The sequence below is a fragment of the Ambystoma mexicanum genome, chromosome 13 (assembly GCF_040938575.1).
Source record: "Ambystoma mexicanum isolate Mex_15411 chromosome 13, UKY_AmexF1_1, whole genome shotgun sequence".
In the NCBI taxonomy this organism is placed as follows: domain Eukaryota; kingdom Metazoa; phylum Chordata; class Amphibia; order Caudata; family Ambystomatidae; genus Ambystoma; species Ambystoma mexicanum.
The window spans coordinates 478953311-478970529 of record NC_090938.1 but is presented as its reverse complement, the minus strand read 5'-3'; the positions used below and the strand labels follow the sequence as shown (position 1 = coordinate 478970529).

Here is a 17219-nt window from a genome sequence, read left to right as displayed (position 1 = left end):
AAAGCAATAAATAGTGACTTGAATTCACTTCTTTGTAGTTAACAAAGTGCATGCACCTGTGTTATTTGTAACTAACTTAATTATCTTTTTTATTGGTAGGTGCAAGCACTACTTTTGTGAGACGTGTGCCCTGCAGCACTACAAAAAATCCCAGCGCTGTTATGTGTGCGACCAGCAGACCAGCGGGGTGTTTAATCCTGCAAAAGGTAGCCCGTTTTCCATTTCAGAAAAGTGTGTGGACAATAAATGTTTGAACCGATACTTAATGCGCCACACTTGTGACCTTCAATTACTATGCTTTTAGAGGCCCAGTCAATCCTCCTTTTTGAGTGAAGATTAATGGATCAATAGAGCCTGATTCTCAAATGTATGCACTAGAGCAAATGAAGAGATGCTCATGAGCATCCAAGATTTGAACTTAATACCTTTTATATCAGATTCTCAGTCTAAAATTGTATATTTGTGGAGAATGCATCGATGTTCAGTCGAACGCAGTTCACAAAGATTGGCTTACGTGCATTTCAGACGCGATTCATGCCCCTCTGGATTTGGACAGGCTCTATGCAAGTGTTATTGGTGGGCCTATGCTGCCTCCTAACTTAAAGAGGAGTGTTGTTCCAAGGATGACCTTCCCATAACTCCAGCTACTGGGATGTATCTAAACACTAGAAAAAATTAAATCGGAAAGCCAATTCTGTGGTATAGTCGACACAATTAAAATAGTGACCAATTTAAGGTGCTTATGTGATATGATGAGTCATTTATAATGCACCTGTACACAAGTGTCTCATGGCGCGACAAGAGGAGGTATGGAGACATAGGGAGGACGAACAAACAATCTTACTAGGCCTTGTGTAATTCAGATCGTGCAAGTGCGGAGGGGGGAGAGAGGAGAAGTGCAAGAGGGAGGGAAGGGGAAGTGCAGTCATGACAGCAGTGCTCTGAGTAATTGCAGCCAGGGAGCCAGCTTTGGGTAGTGCAAAAAGGCAGAGGGCTGTAGGGTTACAGGTAAAGCCCCTAATTGCGCGGGGGCCCGGAAGCAGTGCAGTGCTTACAGATTGTGGCAGAGCCTGGTACCCATAAGGCGCTGAGGGTAGCCAGGCGACCAGTCAGCGTAGCAGGTAGGAGGGTCAGCAAGGGAGAGGAAGAGAGAAAGCCGAGGCGAAAAGTAAGGTCTTGAGCTGCTTCCGGAACCTGAGGTGGACCTGCTAGATTTTTAGAGGGACAGGGATGACCTTCCAGAGTGAGGCCCCTGTAGAGGAGAGAGATCTCTCTGCCTGGAGAAGCGTCTGATTGTCAGAGAGTTGGAGGTAGCTGAGCGAAGGGCTCGAAGGAAAATGAGTGAGTGGCAACCTTTTTTCTCACTCACTCATTCTTTTTCTGTGGCTCTGGTAAAGCCTTCTGGTTTCTCTTGATGAAGTCTGCTTTCCTCTATCTTTTTCAATGGCATCTGTATTTTGCATCTCGCAGCACCTTTTGTGCAGTGTTGCTGGGAGCTCGTTCAGCTTCCCTCTTTGGTTTTACTTTATTTTCCTGGGTTAAGTTATGTTACCAGGATAGGGGGATACTTTTATCCTATCTATGCAGATCGGCCCCACCTACCTTATTAATACTGTGTGTTTTAGTTTACAAAATCTTTTCACACCATAAAAAGAAGTCTCATACTGAATCAAAACATATCATAAAACAAAAACATCCAACTAGACAAAAATCAAAACAAAACCTGCAACATATCAATTTAAAATAAGATAAATCCTGACACAAATCACTCTGAGAAACTTTTGTCAACTGTGCGACTTTCACAAAACATTTTGTGACAAGGAATGCATCTTCTGATCAATCCATATGAACATGTACAAAATGTCATAATCGTATGCATGCTTCTTTGCCGACTCAACGCCCACACTTTTTGGTTGCTTGTATGACATGACAGCTATACATTCTACTAGTCTACAGTAGAATTTCATAATCCATTCTTTTTTTAAAGATTGACCGACTGTGGATTCTGGGTACTCGGCATCCTTGCCAATTCCACATAGATGGAGTTTCGGGCGGGATCGAACATTTTGTAATAAGCATTAAGTTGACGCCACAAAAATCGAGCTGACCAGCACGAGAGACCAAGTTCTATGCGGATGCATGTATTATGCACAGAATTGGCCAAACCCTAAATTTGCTTCCACAGACGTGCTTGAAGAGAGTTCAGTTTTTGGTCAATGTCATGAAGACATAATTATAAATTGTACAAAAGTGCCGCTTCAATCTTCAGTAAATAAAATTGAATCACAGGACTTGGAGAATTTGCAGTATTTTTGATATACTATCCTTAGTTGTGAAGTCAAAGGTCTCATTTTTGCTACCAAGGAATCGTGCCACTGATTTTTGGAGAAGTCGTTTGTGACATCAAAGCCCAGATTTTGAGCACAGATAGTCTTTCCAGAGTGATGTTATTAATTGTCCAGGATAAGCATGGAGCTTTTTTTCCCTCCTGACAAGATTATTATCTTTGATTTGCCTGCATTGGGACGTAGGTTGTGATCAAAGGCAAACGAAGAAAAGGACTGAAGTTTATTTTGCAGTCCCATGGGTGTTTTATCAAATAAGAGAATATCATCGGCGTACGCAAGCCAGTGTATTTTCAAATGACCAAGCTTCACAGGAAAGCATAATGAGTCCAAATAGATTCAGTGTCATCCAGACACAAGCTGAAAAGGGTACAAGCAAGGTTACAACCTTGCTTCACCCCTGTCCACGTAGGAAGGTTGTCTGTGACATCACCTTGATTATTGATACGAATTTTGAAATATGTATCCGTGTGCAGTAGTATTAAGAGCTGAACTATAGTCTTGGGGAATCGCATCTTCGAAGTTTGGACCATAGTATATCACGAATTACGCAATCAAATGCGGAGCATAGATCCAGAGAGGCCATGTAGATAGTACCCACCGCATTTTTCTTACAAGAGTATAACAAATGTGCTAGCACAATGGCATTAATTGATGTTCCCATTTGTTTGCGAAAACATGTTTGGTTCTGGGAAAGAATGTCATGGCTTTTTATATATTGCTCTGTTTCATGCAGTAAAAGTATGGAGAACATTTTATAGGAGGTGACCATTAAGGCTATGGGCCTGTAATTCCTAGGTTCTGCGGAATTGCCCTTTTTGTGAATCGGAACTATAAGAGCTGTGTGCCAAGAATGGGGGATAGTACCTGTGTTGAAGATGTTTTAAAATTTTAGAAGCAAAATCCGATCCCAGAATGGTGCATCCAATTGGAAGGCACAAGCCGGAATGCCATCTGGGCCTGAGGCCATAGAGAAGTGAAGTTTACCAATGGCCCAGATAATGTAAATCAATAGACCACGTGAGATGTGGGAGATCATTTTCTTTATTCTAGATCGTTGACATTGAAAGTGTGTAGGAATTTTAAAGGTTTCGGAGATAAACACTGACCATGCGTTTGCGGCGATACTATTGGACGGATTCCTGTCAGTCATACCAGAACCAGGATTTTCTAACATCTTACAAATAGATTTTGTGTTATGTTTACATAGAAATGTTACTATTTTTTGATTACCCTGAAGATGTATTAAGTAACGGTGAGTTCTGGTAGCATGACTTGTACCTCTGCAGGATCAGCTTTTTCATTGCGGAATATTTGCCCACTGACATCATTTGTCCTGGAAGGTGTCTTAAATCATTATGTTTTAGTTTTTTCAAGATAGCAATATGTGGATCAAAGCAATGAAGATGTTGTTTCTGCCTATTTTGATAAAAAATCAGCCAGCCATGCCAATCTTTCACGTATGATCCCATTATTAAAACTCTCCAGGAAAACATAATCTTGAGCAGAATATCGCACCCTCAGATCATATGGTATTGTCCTGCCCAAACTGTTCACAAGTTTCTGACAAAGAGATTTGTTCCAGCGAATTGACCTCGGGAGACGCTCTATTTCAGCCAAGGCCAATTCAGGAACAGTGTGAAGCTTGAACCCATGTCAGTTCTAAATTGATTGATATAAGATAGTGATCACTCTTTCCCATTTCAATTGACATACTTGAAGAACAGAGTTTCAACAATTTAGCAGAGATGACAAAGTAATCAAGTGTTGGAAATGAATGTTCCCTATGCCAAGTGTATTGTAGGGTGTTTGTGTCATGATGCCTACCCCAGGGGACCCAGACCAAGTCCAGCAACCCCGGAAGCAGGCATCAAGTTATCCCAAGCAAGCCCATCAACCCCTGCTAGGGGCTATTTGGGTGCAGTCCTGGCGTCTATGGCGCCAGGCTCATATGGAGAGTCAGTCCTGGCGCCATAGGCGCCAGGCTCATAGATTAAAACCTACCTGATGCAGACCATGCTGCAAGAGCTCCAAGCCAAAAGAGGCTTGGAAGGGACTACTTTACCTTGGAACTATTTTTTTTACTCGGGTGGGGCTGGGGAGGAATACTTACCTGGGACTACTTTAGAGGCTATTTAAACCACGCACGAAGAGCAACACACGCTTCGCGTTATTCTGCATCCAGCAGCGTAACGCTCACCGTGCCTGCAAGTCTGCATCCAGTCTTCTGCCAAGCCCGCCTCGAGTCTGGAGCTCCTAGAAAAAGGGAGAAAGAAGGAGAAAAGGTTAGAACAAGAGCAATACCTCGGATCCTTACCTGAATTCCCGATCCATCCCGCCATCGAGCTGGAAGAAAGAAGTTATTTTATGCGCGTCGCCTCGCCTGCTGCAGCGCCGCGCTGAACTCACCGGCCTTCGCAGCATCTTCACATTCCACCGCATCCTCCTGCATGTTCCCGCCACACTCCGGCACCTAAGGGGAAGACAAGGGAAAACAAGAACAGCAAGGTGAGCCAAGGGAATACACAGAGGCAATATTAGTTACCCCCCATAGACTTACCTGATTTTACCACCGGGGGTACTATTTCTCTTCACGGGTCGGCGCAGCTTCCACTGCATCTTCGCCGAACCCCGGCCCCTAAGGGGAAACAAAAGGACAGCAAGGTGAAACAAGGGACAAACAAGGGGAAACCTCCGCACACAATAGACTTACCTGATTTTACCGCCGGAGGCATTATTCCCCGAGACTTCATACTTTCTCTCAGCACCTGAATAAGGGAGAAAGCAACAGGTTACATATTGACATTCTTTTATCGAACTGTGTTGGATAATACAAATCCTTACCTGAATATTACCGGTTGCCACGAGGAACTCTTCGCTAGGGTCAAGCTGCAACCTGCAAGGAATCGGACAAGAGTGAAAGTCAGACATTTGAACTCTTACGAACTTACGGCGTCTTGCCCGGAATCTCTGAGTCAATTTGTTCTGGAAATCACCAATTCCTTCGAGCCAGTGAAGCAACTGGTTATCTACGCGCCCCTGCACTCTATGCAGGATGGAGAGCTCATCTTTCCAAACCATCAGGTGAGACTATAAGAGGGGACATCAAAGGTGATCAGTGGGGAGAACAGCGGGAGTGGGGGAGGATTAACGCTCAACTCCACGGGTGGTTAATTCCCTTTCTTCATTTGCAGAAGAATATTCCTACGGGCCAAGCAAACAAAGCTAGGTGGGCCAGTCCAGTCCGTCATCTCGGCACTACGTGTCACATTGGTGAAGACCGCAGCTGTCCAGTTCAGATCGACGCCCCTGTGGGAGCCAGGTGAGCGTAACAGTTTGGGTTAAATCTTACTCATACTCATTCCAGCATTTTTTCAAGCGCTAGTGCTTTTTGGTCATTGTAAGATCCCTTGTGGTCATAACAATCACTTATCTCAGCTTTACAATTGGCATTGAAATCGCATTGAAATCGCCTCCCACAATGATACCCTCATAATTGTTGCATATGACAGCATTTTCAAATAAAGAATCTAAAATGTCTATAGCTGCATCCAAGTTATGCTTATGAGGGTTAAAGTATATTGTAACTAGCATCGGTTTTTCTTCCCCCCCCCATGCCTCCCTCAGTCATTTCCATATCAATAGCAACCTATTGTGGAGGGCTGGGGGATACATAATATCCCTTCCTCACTTCCCCTGTAACTTCTTCATGGTTACAGTGGCAAGTCTGAGTGGCTGGTGAAGGTGGATATTTTCTACCAGCTTTTTGTGATTTTTACACGCATGCTGCTATCAAGGTCACATTGGTCACCATTGACCTAAAATGGTGCCAGCCTTATTTTTTCACCAACTCCCGATGGCTTGCCCTGCTAACCTGAGTGTGTGCGGCCCTGCCCATTCTTTTGTCTTTGTGCTTCCTTTGAGAAGCTCACCCAACAGCGCCAGTGTGTCTGGGAGGGTGTCATGTTGGGTCCCTGGCCACAAATGACTCTGACATCTCTGGCTGAACTGTTTAACTCCTTTACTGAGTTTAAAGTACAACAGTTCCAGTTCATCAAGTCAGATGAGTTATGGGACAGATGACATCCACCGGTATCCTCTCTCAGGCTCACATCTCTCCAATTGACAACTGTGGAACACTCTCATAGGATAACATTCTCTGCTCTACATTCTACCAAAGCATTCCACTCACTTGCAATAAATGCAGGCAAAGCAAGATAGAACATATCTTCCCCCTTTAACAATAGCAGCACCAACAACAGTGAGCAATGGGTGACAAATTCAACATTTCCTAAACATGTTGTCCATGACAGTCCCACCTGAAATAAAAAGTTAATCAAATCACTTAACATGTTATGAGCCTGTCACCGCTTTAAAATCCATTAAAACATAAAAGTCCATCTGTGGAGAGAAACATATGAACACCTATCTCTAACATCTTAATCAATTAAATCTTAAATTAATACACACTATAATATATCAACTCACTCCCTTCACTCAATACCTACACTCAACCTTTACTCATCCTTCACTCAACCTTCATCCTTCACTCAACTTTCACCTCCTCACCTCATTCAAGCATACATATCAAAAACTGCGCACCTCACTATCAATTGCGCACATACAACACCCTCATGCAGCCTCATCTCAATACTATCAACCTCACTACGTCAAAAGCAAGTCAACACCATTTACCAAAAATGTCTCCAACCTTCCTCACATCCTAAATAGTCACAAAAAATCGCTATCAAGAGCAACAAACACTATACTGCCCTTGCATAAGCTAAAGCACTACTACATTGCCATAACATTTACTACTAATGTTTCATCTAAAATTGAAAACGTTGCCGTGCTACTCCTTCTGCACGCACCAGTGTCATGGGAAAACATGGCCCTTTAAGCTAATACATTAACATTGCACAACACATCTTTGCAATTTATCGCTGAGCTCCTCCTCCTGCCAGCGCTGAGCACGTACAAGTACCTTTAGGAGCACGGCCCCACTTTTCCTCATTGGTCAGTTGACCATTTCTCCCCCCTCACTTGCCTTTATAATCTGCACCAAAATCCCACTAAGGGCACCTCTAATAACCGCAGCACCTTTTATCTTCCTTCTCTTGCCGCCTGTGTCCCTTTAGTTCTCTGAGCAACTCTATAAATGAAAGCATCACTCTGATCCTTCCGACGCCAGGCACGCAGAATAAAGGAAGAAACAACTCATTTCAGACTTTACGTCTGAACGTCATGGCTTCCTTTACTTTACTCATTTCTCCTCCCACGTTCCATGAGAGCGAGCGTGCATTGTAGTGCCGTCTAAACTACAGCATACCAATCGCCAGCACCCCCTGCATTCTCTCCTACGTCACCATTGCAGGGTGAGACACAGAGATGCACAGAGCTCTCAGCTACAACAGACTCGAAGACCGCAGCAGACCTCCCGCTGGGCCCCCCAATTATTTCTACACGGCTCCGGCTCCGATCCTGCTCCAAATCCCATGCAGCACTCCACGAAGCAGCCCTCACCATCCTCTTCACTTGACAACAGGTAGGACTCGTTACAACCCGCAGCTCTGTGCCCAGTAGCACTTGTAGGCCCCTAATTTGCCCAAATCAACAGCCTACTAGTGGTGCAGAGACTCATACAGTGCAGTATTTCTGCTCATAGTTCTACCAATGGCCCCAGAGCCTTCACTTTGTGTCAGTCACTTGGCCCAGCGCACTTTGTCTCTTCACTGGTGGCCTCCATTCCTCCACTGCACTTTGCAGCGCTCCACTGCCTCTGCAGCGCCCTTTCACTGCGCACCACTGCACCTTGCAGTGCTCCACTGCCTCTGCAGCGCCTCTTCACTGCCCATTGCAGCGCTCCACTGCCTCTGCAGTGCTTCAACAATTATTGGGCTTCTTGATCCCCACTGCCTCTGCAGTGCCTCTGTCTGGGCCTCGCTTGCCCCTACTGCCCCTGCAGAACTCTTAACTGAGAGAGGATCTCAGTGTTTGGGGGCCGGTGGATGTCACTCTTTGGTGCTGTCCCCCCAGCACAGCCAGCATCATCCTCATCGCCGATTGTTATGTTGGGTCCCTGGCCACAAGTGACTGACATCTCTGCTTGAACTGTTAACTCCTTTACTGAGTTTAAAGTACATCAGCTCCAGTTCATCAAGTCAGATAAGTTATGGGGACAGATGACATCCACCAGCATCCTCTCTCAGGCTTACATCTCTTCAACTGACAACCGTGGTACACTCTCATAGGATAACATTCTCTGCTCTACATTGAACCAAAGCATTCCACTCACTTGCAATAGATGCAGGCAAAGCAAAATACAACAGAGGACAGGAAACTGGGAGGACACCGAAACTCCTCAAGTCTTTATCCTCCAGTGTGTCTGCTTCGATCCAGTTGTAACTGGGTGCCTGGCTGACCCCTTGGATAGCCACCACCCAAAATTTGAATGTTGCAAGCATGCTGATTGGCCTTGTTCCTGCATAAAAGGCGAGGGTCTTGATACTGAAGCCAGAGTCGACTACTTGGAGAAATATTCGAAGGAGGAAGGAAGAAGTCTGCAGTCATCTCCAGCGACTGCTAAGCCAACTGAGTGATTGCTGCAGGTTCAACTCTTTTTTCTGTGCCACAAGGAAGATCCAGACCAGATGACTGCCTCCCTTGGACTGGTGGGTCTAACCAGTCTCAAGACCAGCTTCGGTTTGAGCCACCCCACGAAGTGCTGCTACCTTCTGGGCCTGCAATATCTAAACCCTGTGACCACTGGCAGTGCAGCAGTGCATTGTCTCATTAAGCGCTGTTCCAGCTGCAAACTTGTGGGCATCAGTCTGGACCTACAGAGACTCCATCCTGACTATAGAAGTCCTCTCAGAAGAGTCGAGAACTGGGAGAAGGAAGAAAGTCTGCCGTGTGACAACCATTGCTGCTACAAAGCCTGTGTTGAGCCTCTACATCCAGGTACCGCGAAGATCTGCTGGGCATCCTTGTGACCGAGTCGGACTGTCTGCTCCCGCCAACATTTCTTCATCCAGAAACCGAGGATCGCTACCCGAACCAGAGCTGCTGTCTTCTTACCTGAGGGAACAGTCAGTGACATCGCTCTTCTTCATCATAGAAGTTACTGTCTAACTCCTGGGTACTTACCTAGGCATGCCGAGTCTCGTTGGGATGGATGACCCAACCCTATTCTCCCTGGCCTAAGAAAACTTGTCCCCAAGGCTGATACAAAGTGGCATATCAAGACCCCCTGAACCCTTTGAATCAAAATGTGTTACCTACCTATTACTTTAAAGCATCTTCTGAACTTTGACGTCGTCTGCCTTCCTTTCTTCTGCCGCCCATGGTCACTGGTCCCCCAGTGGCCCTTATCTGACTTTTTCAGGATATAATTTTTCAGATAGTGTTGGAATTCTAAAGTTTAGGACTACATACAGTTATCTAAACTACCAGTGTTGCTAATCAGTAATTGTAGTTGATAAATGGTTTGCTAACCCAGTTTACCTGTTTTATAATCTAACGGTCTAACTGTGAAATGAGTATTGCTACTGCAAATGTCCTATTGTGTATTTATATTTCTGATGTTTGTTAATCTGCTTAGAATCACATGATGTGCATAGTCCAACATCCAGCGGTCACTGCAGAGTATTGCATCTTGTTTTTCGAAAGTCGAAAAGGGGACGTTGACATAGGCGTGTCTGTAATACTATCCCTATAGTGACGTGTAGTGTACCCAAAATCCCTCACGCGTCGAAGTCCCTCAGATTGTTTTTTTTCCGCCCAGAATACTGGTCGCCTTATGCAGAGCTCGTAAGAGACATTGCCATTTACCATTTATTCGACCCTTGTCAGTTATTTTCGACGGCCATTCAACTTCCCCGCCGAGTCAAGATCTTTGACGGCGGTGGTTTCGACGGAGGTGATCCTTCGGCGCTGCCGAACACGTGGCCCGGCCTCGCCTGCCTACACAGTAGGGAGAGTGGGGGTTGGTGTGGACATTTCTGTTTCTTCTAGAATGTCTTTCCCTTTCTCCCTCCTTTTCCTTCCGGGTCGTTATCACTGATTACATCCTCAGCTATGGAGAGGACACCTTTTAGATTTTGACCACGTAACGCCAAATTTCCGTGGAAGGACCAGCATAAGCGGTGTAACCGCTGCTTACCCCTCAACCACAACAAGGCCAGGTGTGCGGCCTGTAAACTCCTTGGTCCAAAAACTTTGAAGGAACGCAGGGTCAAAAGGTAGGCGGCCTATGGCATGTCGAAGGCTGATTCCTCACCCGCGGCCAGCGGAAGTTGTTGACCTCTCAATGGAGCGCTCCCGCTCCATCGCATCTGTCCCTGGCCCCGAAAAGCTCGGCTCCGGCCCTATTTATGGGGATGTACACCGCGGCGACGCTGACGTACACGAAAAAGTCACTGATCACACAACCCACGGCCATTCCTCGAGTAAATCGAAGAAGGCCTCAGCGCCAACGGATACGCTGAATCAACCGCCAGCCTCCGCCGACCGCAAGGGTCGCCAGCCCTCCCCGCAGCGGCATGCGCGCCTAGCGACTGGGCCATCTTCATCTAAGGGCGCTACCACCAAAGCGTCTGTCGATGGTAAGGTTCCGGCTCTGCCGAAAACTATTCACGACCAGCCCTCGACGGAGAAACTAGTTGTGGAAAGCATAGCTAGAATAGTCTCCAAAGATGTGCTGAAACGGCTGGTGAAGGAGTCACCAAAGCCCGCTCAGGTCAGTGAGACGCCGAAATCTACGGAGGGTACGCCGGAACCTCCCCCACATCGAAGGGAAAACCCAGAGATACGTCCCCAGTGCCGGGCCCACGAGAAGGGTTCTCCGAGGGCGACGGGGGTATATCCTCCACGCTATGGGAGAGATCTCGACGCCTAGAGGCGGTGGAGCAAGCCTTTCTGCCACTAGACCGTTCAGGGTTATCCCAGTGGACTAGGGAAAGATTTGAATCATGTATGGACAGGCTAGATAGATTTGTGTCCACTTCTGAACACTTTACACCCAAAAGGCCAAGGGAGGTGCTCCCTGAAGACCCTAGAGCCAAATTCCCAAGATTTGTTGACCTACTTGAGGAAGAAATTGATACATATGACCTCACTGAAGAGGACCCACATTTTCAGGAAGAGAAAGAATTCCTAAATACTGAGGATCTACAAGACTCTGTAGGGGACTTTGAGGAAGACCCAGACATATGTGAACCACAGGCCTGGCAGCCACCAGGGGCATCAACAGACCCTGATGTTTTAGATCTGCCCTCTCCTCAGACCACACCGGTCATAGACCCTTCGCCTGTGGATGATCAACCCACTTTCAATGCAATGCTACGCAAGGCGGCAGCACATTTTCAAATTGAGACAGGGGAAACTACCCCAGTAGTAGATTTTATTGAGAAAATAATTAAGGAAAAGCCGCCTGCTAGCCAAGCAATACCCCTTCTCGCCTCAATCAAGAGACGCCTCGTTCCCTCTTTATCTACACCTGCATTGGTTGGAGGCGTCAATCCAAGAATTGAGAAGCTTTTTAGCCCCTCACCTTCTGATCCCTTATATATTAGGGGTCATTCCATACCTGATTCCCTGGTAGTAACCACCACAAGGAAAAGGGCGGGGGTTCCGCTGTCTACTAGCGAAGCACCCCCGGACAAAGAGGGAAAGAAGCTCTATGCCTTCGGGAAGAGGATTACATCCTCGGCAGCTTTTGCCACGCGTATTGCCAACAATACAACTCTGTTGGCTAGCTACGCCGATGCCCAATGGGGACTGTTGCGCAGAGGCCTACAAGAAGCCCCTGAGCCTTTGCGAACCCGCTTATTAGCCACTGTAGGTACTCGGGTAAACCAAAGCATAATCAAGAACACCTTAGATGCTGCGGAAACAGCTGGCCGTTCACTAGTCCAGGGTGTACTTCTTAAGCGACATGCTTGGCTCAGAAACTCAGGTTTCAAGCCAGAAACACAGGCATCCCTCATCAACAAACCCCTTGAAGACTCAAACTTGTTTGGCAAGGCAGTTGATGACGCACTGGAAACCGCTAAAAAGGAACACGAAACTCTTAAAACCCTGGACCAAATCACAAGACCTCCTAATAAGCGAGGTTATGGCAACAAGCTCTTTTTTCGTGGCCAACGACAAAATCAACAACAACAATACACCTCAGCCAGCAACTGGTCCTCCCCTCAGGGAACCAGTGGACAGTATGCTCAAAGAGGACAACGTCGTGGCAAGGGAAGAGGTCGGGCCCCACTCCCAGAGGCTCCCCGGCTAGCAATGCCAGATGACCCGAGAGTTCGTTCCCCTCCCATGCATCTCCGGTCGGGGACCGGTTAACATCATTCCTGCAAGCATGGGAGGGAATTACCACAGACCGTTGGGTACTGTCAACAATAGCCCACGGTTACTAGATAGAATTCAGTCGATCCCCCAACATTCAGACCTCCAAGGGGAAGACGCCTATCACCGGAATACCTCTCCATTCTTCTTCAGGAAGTCGAACTGCTGCTAGAAAAAGGAGCCATAGAGGTCGTGCCTCTTTCAAAGGTAAAGGAGGATATTTATTCAGTGTACTTCCTTGTACCCAAAAAGGATTTAACCATGCCCTCTGTATTAGATCTGCGCCCAGCGAACAAATTCATAAATCCTCAAATTTCGTATGGTGACTTTGCAGGAGGTAATCCCCCTGCTCACACAGGGGGGGTTACATGGCAACACTGGACGTGAAAGAGGCATACTTTCATATTTCAGTGTTGCCAGCGCACAGGAAATACCTCAGGTTCATGATAGAAGGCAAACACTATCAGTTCAAAGTGCTACCCTTCGGCATAGCCTCAGCGCCAAGAGTATTCACGAAGGTACTGCTAGTGGCAGCGGCACACCTGCGCAGATTATCCATTCCGGTCTATCCTTACCTCGACGACTGGATCATAACAGGTGATTCTTACGAAACATGCTCCTCAAATACCCAAAAGACGCTAGATCTTTTGTCCCACCTGGGCTTCTCCATCAACGAGAAGAAGTCCAGTCTAGACCGCAGCCAAGTCAAGCAATTCCTAGGGGCTCTAATTCAAACAAGGGACGGCCTAGTCTTCCCCTCCGAGGGTCCAAAACATGTTGTTTCAGATCCCTCAATGTGTAGCCTGTCTGAAGGTGACGGTACGCAAAGCCATGCGATTGCTAGGAATGATGGCATCATGTATTTATTTGGTACCTCACGCGCGCCTGCGCCCAATGCAAGATTGGCTCAACAGCCAGTGGTGTAAGGCCAGCGGACAATGGGACGATCTAGTGGTGGTGTCGCAGGCCTTGGTTCTCTCGCTGCAATGGTGATCGAAGGAAAACCGCGTGTTGGGGAAACCCTTCGCCACCCCCGCAGTGGACGCCACTCTAACCACAGACGCATTCCTCACAGGATGGGGGGCTCACCTATCCCATCAGACTGCACACTGAGTTTGGACTCTGAGTGTGGCGTCCAAACACATAAACTTGCTGGAACTGCTAGCGGCCTTCAAAGCACTGAATGCTTTCCAGACACACCTTCAAGGAAAGACTGTGTTAGTCCTCACAGACAGCACCACGGCCATGTACTTCCTGAACAAGCAAGGGGGTCCTCACTCTCCAGGACTGTCCACACTGTCCTAGAACATCTGGAAGTGGGCTCTCAAACACAACATGTTCCCGTTATCTCAACATGTACCAGGGGAACTCAATCTTCTGGCAGACGGACTCAGCAGAGACTTCCCTCTGCCCGCAGAGTACGAATGCTGACTACACAAAGACATTGTCTCCAACGTTTTCACAGAATGGGGCTTCCCAGATATCGACCTGTTGGCAATTCTGGAGAACACCCAATGCCAAGATTACACCTCCAAGTACCCCCAGAACCGCTCCAACGGTAACGGTTTCTGGATAACATGGTCAGGGATATTTGTATAACCTCCCCCCCCCCCCCCCCCGACTCCCCTTCTCAACAAGATAGTGCACAAGATGCACCAGGAACCAGTTACCATGATACTGGTGGCCCCCATGTGGGCCCGCCAACCCTGGTTTGCTCATCTGATGGAGATGTCACTGTCTCCTCCAGTGAAACTACCCTGCCCGTACAACATGTTGTCACAGGACAGGAGCCAAATTCTGCATCCATGCCCACAGACCCTGAACTTGGCAGCCTGGCCCCTGAGGTCCTAGAATTTGGACATTTGCAGCTCCCACTGAGACATTCTCAGAGAGGCAAGGAAACCGAACACTCGTTACTGGTACTCTAGCAAGTGGAAACGGTTCGTCATCTGGTGTAAGTCAAAGAGCATCAACCCCGTTGACTGCACACCCACACATATTTTTCTATACCTGACTCACTTGTTGGACTCAGGTTTAGTCTTTAATTCTATTAAAGTTCACCTAGCTGCACTCTCTGCCTACACTACGTCTCAACATAAGGTGTCAAAGTTCCAGTTATTAAAGCCTTCATGGAGGGAGTGAAAAGAATTCACCCTCCGATATCTAACCCAGCTCCCGGACGGGACCTGAACGTTGTACTAACCAGGCTGATGGGCTCCCCATTCGAGCCCATGCACAAACCTGCCCTTAAGGATCTCACTCTTAAGACTGCTTTCTTGATAGCTATCACCATTACGAGAGTGAGTCAACTACACACGCTCTCTCTATTAGATCCTTTTGTAACAGTTCACAAAGATAAGATGGTTCTACGCACACTCCCTAGGTTTGCACCGAAGTTCATTTCAGAATTTCATGTCAACTAGTCTATAGAACTACCGACGTTCTTTCAAAACCCATCAAACGTGGGAGAAAAGAGCCTGCACACACTTGATGTGCGCAGGGCGGTCATGTTTTATATGGAAAGAACTAGACCACTGAGAAAGGCTAATCAGTTCTTTGTCTCAGTGGCAGCAGGAAGAGAAGGAGATGCAGTTTCCAAATCCACTACATCTAGATGGATTGTCCAGTGCATCACTCTGTTACACTGTTGCTAAGAAAGATCTGCCCTTCAAGCCTAGAGCACATTCTACTTGAGGCACTGGGGCATCTATAGCATTCATTGCAAATGTTCCCCTTAAGTCCATTTGCAAGGCGGCAACCTGGAGTTCTGTACACACCTTTACAAAACACTATTGTCTAGATGCCCATTCTAGATCTGATTCTCACGTGGGACAAGCAGTACTAAGACATCTTTTCTCTACTGTTCCTTCTCACAACCCATCTCCAACTCCGGATATTGCTCGCTAGTCTGCATGTGATTCTAAGCAGATTAACAAGCATCAGAAGACATGCATTACTTACCGTAAAAGCATTTCTGATGGTTGTATCTGCTTAGATTCACATGATATATGATATTTTATTTGTATCGCCCTTCCTCTCCGCTCGGATGGAAGGAACATAGACATCTTATTACTTTCTCTCTTTTCTGTACTCTCTCACGTTAGTCATAAGGTGCCCTCATGGCAGAAAAAATACAAACAGAGGGACCTCGACGCGTGAGCGATTTTGGGTACACTACACGTCACTATAGGGATACGCCTATGTCGACGTCCCCTTTTCGACTTTCGAAAAACAAGATGCAATACTCCGCAGTGACCACTGGATGTCGGACTATGCACAGCATGTGAATCTAAGCAGATACAACCATCAGAAATGCTTTTACGGTAAATAATGCATGTCATATTTCTGAGGCTTGTGGAATCTGCATTTAGTGGAAGCTGCAGAGTATTACAGTTTTCGAAATTCAAAAAGGGACGTCGACAGGGCGTGCCAGTAATACTATCCCTAGTGTGACGTCCACTGTACCCATAATCCCTCACTCGTCGAGGTCTGGCATATTGTTTTCTTTCCGCCTTGTTAGACTGATGCGTATAGCTGAGTTCCTTTTGGCGATAAGCATTTGACTTTATATAATTACGATATTGTTTCTTTCTATCCTTTCATCGACTGCCGTAACACCACGCCGAGGAAAGAGAAAGAATACTGCCGTCGGAGACCATCGCGACGGACCGTATGGCCTCGGCCCAGACAGTAGGGACAGAGGGGGGAGGCCATTGTTAGGCCATTTTTAGAATCCATATTCTCCCCTTCCTACACTTTGTTAGCCAGGCTGTCATCTCCTTTACCCAGAATTATGGAAAACACACTATTTAAGTTTTGCCCTAAGTGTAACCGTAAATTCGCCAGGGTGGACAAACATTAAACGTCTTGTCGAGCGTGCAGGCTCTTCAAGCCTAAGACATTGAAGGACCATTCCACTAAGCGACTGGCCCACTACGCCAGGCACCTCGAGGCCATGGAGGAAGAGGGAGCCTTCAGCGATGGCAGCGACGCTGCACTTTTGGATGGCGAGGGCACCGGAGTAACTTCAGCTCCTCAAGCGCAGGCCCAGACCCCGTAGGACAGGCCGGCGGCCATGTTGTGGGGACTACACCCGGCGGCGACAGCGCTACAAAAGCACGCACCACAAAACACATAAGCCCCAGTTGACATCCGACAGATGACTCGAATACTCGACAACGTTCGACACCCCGTGAAGGGTCCACTGAGTCCCGGTCCTCTGGGCAATCTCGCTTAAGATCGCCACACGACAGGGCTAAGATGTCAAAAGACGGCAAGGGTGTCGCACGAAAAACACCTTCCGAACGTCGTTCGTCCGCAGACGAGACCTCTGCCCCCACACTCTGAAGTTAGACGTTCTTCATCTGGTTAGATGTAAGGTCCCAAAAAGTCTGTTACACATTCCTCTGGGTCCCAGGATGGGGAAAACAGCATAAAAAATCCTCTAAGACCCCTCATAGGGACAAGAGCTCCTCTAGGAACAGGTTTCCACAAAAGGGAATTTTGTCCAAGCCCATAGAGAAACCC

General features: G+C 47.1%; 1 protein-coding gene across 1 annotated transcript in view; it reads left to right on the top strand.

The window, feature by feature from the left end:
- Positions 1-17219, top strand: part of LOC138521351 (E3 ubiquitin-protein ligase RNF113A-like) — a 300379-nt gene that overhangs the window by 247658 nt on the left and 35502 nt on the right. Inside the window, exon 9 of the mRNA XM_069634120.1 lies at positions 100-206. Coding sequence (XP_069490221.1) covers positions 100-206 — 107 coding nt within the window. The remainder of the gene's footprint in view (positions 1-99; positions 207-17219) is intronic.